Genomic DNA, 8030 nt, shown 5'->3' with positions numbered 1-8030 from the left:
TCGAATAAAAATATTAGTTATTCGCCGTTTTCCAAATTTACCAAAATAATGGGTTTTATTAACATATCAGAAAAATCATTTTTTCGAAAATATTTTGTAAAAGTTTGAGTGTAAATCAAAACTGAATTATGTATAATTGTACAAATTTTATTTAAATATTATTTATTATTTATTTTTTGACTCCCTGTTTTCAGAGCTAAGCAGCTGAAACCGTAGACCATCTGGAAGAACTATTCTTTCTATTATTACACAAAAAATAAACTTCAGTAAACAAATTGACTAGTGCATTTACATATAATGTGCCTTCCTTTGTATTTCTTAGTAATATTAAAAGTACAAAAATGCTGTTTTGTATTACTTTTTATATGAATATGCTTTAATTCAAATTAAATTTTATTTGTCATATGTGTATATGTGAACAAAAAAACAATTTAGAATTCATTAATTGCTTGCTACCTTAATATGTACTATGTACTATATATAAAAATCTGTTTACAACATTTATAAAAAAAATTGTAAGGCAACCCAAAAACTTGTGAGCAAAAATTTCACAAATTTGAAATAAAATTTTATTTATTGATTCCATTAACCTTTACTTCTTTTTTACCATAATAATATTTACAAATTCGTTCCTTAAATTAAACCATAATATATCAAACTACGCCAATGTAGCGCGCTTTGCGACAAAATCCCTGGATCCCTTCTCTTTGTTAGTAAACCGTGCGTAACTGTATTGCGAAAATAAAAACAAAATCTTTTAATGTATTAAAAAATACAATATTTTTAAAATATTACGTTTTTTGATATTTGGCTATATCGGATGAACTTAATGATGGTCGCGTTGTAAGAAATGAATCACTTAAATGTTTTTGTGTGATAAATATTTTGGCAGGTAGTTTCTAGAAGTAAAAAAGGTACATGTATTATTTATTTACATAATATACTGTAACTCTATATTTGAGTAATTTAACTAATCTAACAACTATCAAAAGCTATAATGAAAACGGTTATTATTACCTCATGTCCATATTTTGCAATTGCTTCTTTAACCGCAATCATATTAGCAGATGTTAATATACTTTGTATATCAGCTCCAGTATAATTCTGAGTCTTAGAACCAAAATATTCAAAGTCAACGGAAGAATCTAAATTTAATGTAGACGACAATGACTCGAATATGCGTACTCTCGCCATCGCATCAGGTAATCCACATTCTACTAAACGATCAATACGACCAGAACGAAGCAAGGCAGGGTCTAATAGCTCTGGACGTGATGTAGCTGCAACAACTGTTACACCTTGAAGTCCTTCAACACCATCAAGTTCAGTTAGTAATTGATTTACAACACGATCAGTAACGCCTGTGGAATCATGTCCACGTTTTGGTGCTAAACTGTCAAATTCATCAAAGAACAGTAGACACGGCTTGGCGCTGCGTGCTCTAAAAGTTGTAGTTTTATAAATAATATTTACTGTTAGATCTATTTATAAATTTAATATATTTGTATATACCTATTAAATAAATTTCTCACATTTTCTTCACTCTGCCCAATATACTTTGCTAGCAATTCAGGCCCTTTTACCGAAATAATACGTAAATTCCAAGACTGAGCCATTTTTGAAACAAAAAATGTTTTGCCTGTTCCAGGTGGTCCATACAAAAGAACACCAGCTTGATTGCGTAAGGGTGATGCATTAAATATAGTAGGATACTTAAAAGAAAATTGAAATTATTTATACTTATATCATATGTGTACTAAATTTTTTAATACATACCCTTGATGGCCACATTATTACTTCTTCTAAAACTGAAACTACAGTTTCTAAACCAGGGATTTCTTCCACAGTCATTTCATCTTGTTCCTCTTCGTCGTTAAGCTTTTGATGACTTTCAATGCCTTGTAGACAATATGAATTGGTATTCTTTAAGGAGTTTGTTAAATGTTCGTTTGTCAAAATCGGATTATTTTTACCTAAAATAGATTATATATTCAAATTTTAAAAACATACAATTCAACTAAATTCATACTTATTCGATAAGCATAGAATATTGCACGTTCTACTAGTTGTACTAAATCACCCTTATTGTAGCCTTCAGTTAGGTTAGCAAATTTATTAAAATCTAATTTTTCCGATTCTATGTGACTACATAGCTCTTCAATTATAAGTTCTCGTCCCTCTTTTTCCAAATTTGGTAGCTTCGTAACATTTTGAAACAGATGACTTCCACGCGGAGAATATAATCTTTTATTTATTGATTGCAAATCACTTACAGTTGCTATAACTGCTACAGGATTATTGCTTGTATATTGTACAATTAACTGATTTACTGTATCTGCAATACGATTAAAATATTCTCCATCCTGCGTAGCTTGATCGCCTGTTGAATGAGCAAGTACATCCAGATTTTCCAATACCACAATGGAAGGAGCATTTTGCAAACAAGTGGTGAACATCGATCGTAAATCTTTTTGAATAGACTCAGGCTATAGATAACATAAAAAAACAAAAAAAATACCAAAAATATTATTATTAATTAAAAAATATACTTAAGTTAATTTTGTTAAAGTACCTTTCGACCTTTGCTACGCGAACAATAAAATATATCGAAAAAGCAATAATATGGTTTTCGTATTAATTCATCTAAAATTCTTTCAACTAAAATAGTTTTGCCAGTACCAGAGGCACCTGTTAATCGATAAATATATATTAAATCAGTCAATTAGAAATACTTAATTTAATACATACCCGCTATCAGTATATTTCCTTGTCTCAATACTGCATTCTCTTCATTAAGGCATAAATTAATTTTCAATTCTCCAGTTAACTGTTCCAGGATACTGTCAAATTGTGGCAGCTTGATGAGGTCCTTTATAGATATGGGCGAATCGATATTAGGCGTCACATCAATAACATCGTCCACTTTACGCACCAAATCGGCTGCATAAATTTTACTTTCTTTTAAAATTTGCGAATCGATGACGCAATAACGAAAATGCTCGGGTATTATGCCAATTGTTACATACAAATCTTCTTCCAAACGTACAACTTCATCCTGATTTATTAGCATTGGCGCAGTATTTGTTTTTGCTATAACATAACGTTTAAAAGCATTTTCAACAATTTTATAATGCGTTTTTTTATGGGCAAATAATTCAATTTTTTCAACAAAATTTAATACCATTGATTTTGGTTTTAGGACAACCTTTTCCAGTTCTTTTAAATTCAACAATTTCATCAAATTAACATTTAACTCAATATTCGGATGAGTCGATTTGGCTATATTCGATTCCCCCACAACACGAACTTTAACATAAAATTCTTTTTCACCAGGTGTGCGCAATAAATAAATATTATTCATTTCCAACAATTTTGGCCAATTTGACTTATTAACATAAACATCAGAAATTTGTGCATTTTCTTGCCATTCGCCTGCTATGACACGAAATTCAAATGTAGTGGAACTCTCTCGACACAAATCCTTTAGTAAACGTTCCATTCTATCACGCCGATTCACTTTTGCTAATGATTCTGAACGAGTCAACTTTTTAACGTTACTAACAGTTGTAGAACGTGCTATACTAGAATTATCAGTTCCACTTATTTGTGATGCAGTGCGACTTTTAAGGAGTTTATTAGTACTATCAGACACGTCTCCATTTGATAACGATCCATTAACTGCACCATTACTTATGCCTTTGTAGATATTTGGAGCAATAATTAATTCTGTATTATGATCTATACGACCATAATTCAAACTAGGCCTCAAGCGATCTAAGATTTTATACAAAATATTACCAAGAAAAACATAATCCAATTTTAGGTCTGTGCCACCAATAGACTGCGGTTAGTTCCGACTATATAAAAACGTGTTTCGTTAGAAAATCTTCAAGAACATAACAATTTGAGTTTTAATGAAGTTTTACTGGAATTTTGCTTTGAGTAACTGGTGGAACAGACCTATTATTGTGTACTACTTACCAACTGTCAATGCAACTTGCATTGATTTATTTATCCAAATAATTAGAATTTGACTTGAATTGACAATACGAGTTTGCTCCAGTACGCTAAGCGATATTTTTTCACTGCTCAATTCCTAGAAATGACAAAATATTATTGCATATTTTAGAATTATATATAATAAACTATAATTATAGTAACCAGGTTTTTATTGACTGAATGCGATACATTTTGAAATAGAGCAAATCTTTATATAATTAAATGATATATACAAATATTTGAAAAAACAACAAAATATTTAAAAACAATTATTTGATTTAATTTAATTCTATTAAAATTAATTTAATTCTATTAAAATTAATTTAATTCTATTAAAATTAATTTAATTTATTTAAAATTAATTTAATTTAATTTATTTTAAATGAATTTAATTTAAATAAAATTAATTTAATTTAATTAAAATTAATTTAATTTAATTAAAATTAATTTAATTTAATTAAAATTAATTTAATTTAATTAAAATTAATTTAATTTAATTTAATTAAATACGTTATAAAGAAATTTTTCGAACAGTAGTGAACTAGTACTAGTACCAAGTACCAGGAATCAAACTCGTGCCCTACCAAATTTGAAACTCAGAATCAGTGCTCCTTAACCAACTGATCCAAAGTCGTACTTGACTTTTATATTCACACATTTTTCTGGAGTTTTGTTAACTGGCTGTGAGTTTTATTAACAAATTCAGTTGCCGTGTTTATCTTAGAAAGAAACCATAAACCAGCTGTAGAATAATTGAATTAATTAATCATATTTTTTTTAATTTTTAATTCTTAAATTCTAATACTATTCTCTGTTAGTAGAGGCATTATTTGTTGCATGATTTATATATTCTTTTTTATGTGTAGAACCTAAAATCTAGGAACGTAATACGGAAAAAGTCATGCTAATGTTACTTCACGAGTCGCACGGGCCAATATTTTGTGAATACGTTATAAAAAGTTGCAAACATATCAAAGTCAAAAAAATCAAAAAAAAATTTCAAACGTTGGAAAGCTAAACACCATATCAAAAAGCTAGTCTGTCACGATATAATCTGAATGTCTGGTTACAATTACTATAGTTTAAATATATCTATAAAATGTGATAAAACTTTATTGAAATATTAATTAGTTAACTTACAATAATTTCCCAATCCTTCGCACTGACCGGTGTAACGTAAACATTTCGTAAATTCATGACGTCAGCGATCAATGCACACTTTACTAAATCGTTTTCATTTAAACCTAGAGAGAAATAATATTTAAAATAAATGTCCGTTGTAATTAAAAGACATACAATGTGATTTATAAACAATTCACATAATTAAAAATAAATCAGAAATTTAATGAAATAAATTTTAATATTTCAAAATATTTACAAGTAAACAAATTTGACGGCACGCCAATTTGATTTTCATATTGAAAGCATTTGTTTGATGCTACTAAAGACGTAATCTCATTTAAATATATCAATCTGTGATGTTTGTTGTAGTTGTTGTATTTAAGAATTTATGAATAAAATATATTATAAATATTCTTACCAATTTCCTTCGCAACCCTGGCATTGATCCCAATTTCTGTGTCTTTGATCACACCCGCATGAGGTGCCCAAGAGGCGTAATGTGTGTGTGCATTGTACTGTAAAGTAACGCAACCAGTGTCCTACATATAAAAAAAAATTATATATATATATATATGTTGGTAAGATAAAAGGTCAATAAAACTATTTTAAGCACAAGTCAATCATCATCAAATACTATTTACCTGAGAAACATTCTCTTAATCTAATCAGATTTAACTTGAGTATTAAAGTTCATATGCGTAACGCGCTAATTATTGAATACTTACATAGGTGGAGACAACGTTGTAATAGCTTGGAGGCAGGAGTAGAAAATTGTTTTTAATTGGACGGAAAACTACTTTAAATGTTCTTTTAAACATTTTATTTATAAATTTCTTAAATTTATTTTAAACACTCGAACACTCGTTCTATATATAATAATAGAAGTTCAGCCAGTACACCTCTCTTTACAGTTTGCCGCAATTACATATACTAAATGCATTGACACTTTTAAAAAGTTCTTTAGCTTTTCAATATTATAAATAAAAAAAGTATTGACAAATCTCTTTAAACAAATTATGCGTAACCGCGAACACCACGAACGTACTGAGCATTTGTCAATAGTAAATTTATTGTACTGCAAATTCATTTAAACTTCTTATTCAAATGGTGCTACCAGATCAACTCAAATAATAGTTTAAGATAAATATGCTATAAAAAACTTGTATTGTAGGCCGTGTGCGACTACAAGTAAATTGATGGTAAATTGAGGGCAATAGTAAATTATGTCGGTATGGCAGCAAATGTTGGTATTTACCAGAATTTTGGGTAAATTCGATAAAAATTAGGTAAATTAGGTGTTATGTTTAATAAATAAATAAATAAATTTGAAAACTTTTAACCAAAAATAATAAATAATTGCAAAAAATAAATAACCAAATTTAAACATAAGCGCAGTGCAAAAAATCCCTAAGAAATTTACTCGAACTGGCACACGGCCGTAATACATGTCATTAATTGTAATACATTTTATTATTATTAGGTCTATGCATACACAAGCGCGTTCCACTATCAAATTTTCGAGTAAATGAGAGCATCTGAGAGAGCGTAACCTCCCTGTTGAAATTTGACCTTGCTACAGAGACTTTACTCGTTCATTTTATTTCAATTAAAATTTGTGAAATGTGTGCATCAGCTGTTTTGGAATGAATTAAAATTCATTTTAATTTGTTTTTGGCATTAATGTTCTCACTAGACTTTACACAAAGCTCCATAAAAATCTGTGTAAAGAGCATAATTTGACACTTATTTGTGTTACGCTTTCAGTTTGCACTTTACTTGTGTTTTACTTGAGTTTTATTACAAGTAGGTCGTAGAATAGAACTATTATATATAATTACAAATAATTTTTCACAATAAAATACAAATTGAAATATGCACAACAAGGTCAGGTTAGGGAAGGGATTCACTTAGGCCTATAGGCACATTGTGCTACCGTATTATTAAAAAACTCAAGATTTAAAATCACTTAGAATCTTTGGCTAAGCTTATAATGTTATTAAGAGAGAAGTCCTGTAGTTTGCCAAGATCCTCGAAAAAGAAATCCCCTAAAGTATTATAGCGATGCTGCGAATGTGAGATACTTTCATCGTCCTCTCCACGACTGTGAAATTTAGTCTCCTAGCATGGATACCTAAAATACAATGACATGTAAGTATAATTTTTAGGCCTTTTCGGTGGCTCGCAAGTATGCCAAAAAATGCATGCTGGCATGAGACTTTAGCATCGCATCATTATTGCAATCTGTCAACTGTTATGTTTTGACAAATAGCAAATCTTACATATGTGCACATAACTCAAGCAAATCACATCTTGTATAAAAATAAATATTTAATATAAATTGAAAATGTAAATGATTACAGAATTAAAAGGACTGGTGAGAATGTGTAAAATTTCAAAATAAAATACTGGGATTTTTTCTTTTTTTCCAATTTTCAAATTTATGAAATTTTTTAATTTTGTTTGAATTTTTGTTTAGCTATGATTTTTGACATATGATTGCAATATTCTCTGGAATTTCCAATAAAGGTTTAGAATAGTTCGTTTATTGCGTTGGTAACACTTTTTTACTGGCCAAAGTGTTTGGCCACACTTATTTCATTTATTTCTTAAAAATCGTTGACACATTGATTAAAGTTATAAAGTGTGTGACAACTGTTATATATATCTCTTTTCATTTATTCATTATCTATAAAATCTGTAATAATTAGTTGCAAAAGTATTAATTTTTAGAAACAACTTGTGATATTATGTAAAATTACATTAAATAATTTTATATACATTATTGAAATTGCTGTTAATATAATTTAACTGCAAAAATAATAATAGAATTATTTTTTGAGAATTTTTGAGTTGAATAAAAGTTAGATTTTTTAATAAATATGGCAGCACAATATCAAAATGAACAGCCA

At 28.6% G+C, this 8030-nt stretch overlaps 1 protein-coding gene across 1 annotated transcript; it reads right to left on the bottom strand.

The window, feature by feature from the left end:
* Nucleotides 1-411: 411 nt before the first annotated feature.
* On the bottom strand, nt 412-6186 carry LOC119668278 (peroxisome biogenesis factor 1). Its single transcript, XM_038077733.1, has 12 exons — nt 5847-6186; nt 5540-5660; nt 5140-5243; nt 3982-4096; nt 2749-3774; nt 2573-2688; nt 2030-2486; nt 1777-1973; nt 1513-1712; nt 1018-1441; nt 796-899; nt 412-728 (listed from the first exon to the last, which is right to left on the bottom strand). Exons 1-12 carry the CDS (start codon nt 5937-5939, stop codon nt 659-661), a joined length of 3027 nt encoding a protein of 1008 aa, XP_037933661.1. The 5' UTR covers nt 5940-6186; the 3' UTR covers nt 412-658.
* Between the last annotated feature and the right edge of the window lie 1844 nt (nt 6187-8030).

This window comes from Teleopsis dalmanni, chromosome 1 (genome assembly GCF_002237135.1).
Source record: "Teleopsis dalmanni isolate 2A chromosome 1, ASM223713v2, whole genome shotgun sequence".
In the NCBI taxonomy this organism is placed as follows: domain Eukaryota; kingdom Metazoa; phylum Arthropoda; class Insecta; order Diptera; family Diopsidae; genus Teleopsis; species Teleopsis dalmanni.
The sequence above is the reverse complement of the archived record's forward strand: the minus strand, read 5'-3'. Positions and strand labels throughout refer to the sequence as shown.

Excerpts from the sequence above, each read along its gene's own strand:
- LOC119668278 (XM_038077733.1), bottom strand. The coding sequence starts at position 5,939 with ATGTTTAAAAGAACATTTAAAGTAGTTTTCCGTCCAATTAAAAACAAT. Across the intron at positions 5,661-5,846 it reads ACAACGTTGTCTCCACCTAT|GACACTGGTTGCGTTACTTT; the intron begins GTAAGTATTCAA and ends TTTTATATGTAG. Across the intron at positions 2,487-2,572 it reads CGCGTAGCAAAGGTCGAAAG|CCTGAGTCTATTCAAAAAGA; the intron begins GTACTTTAACAA and ends TGTTATCTATAG.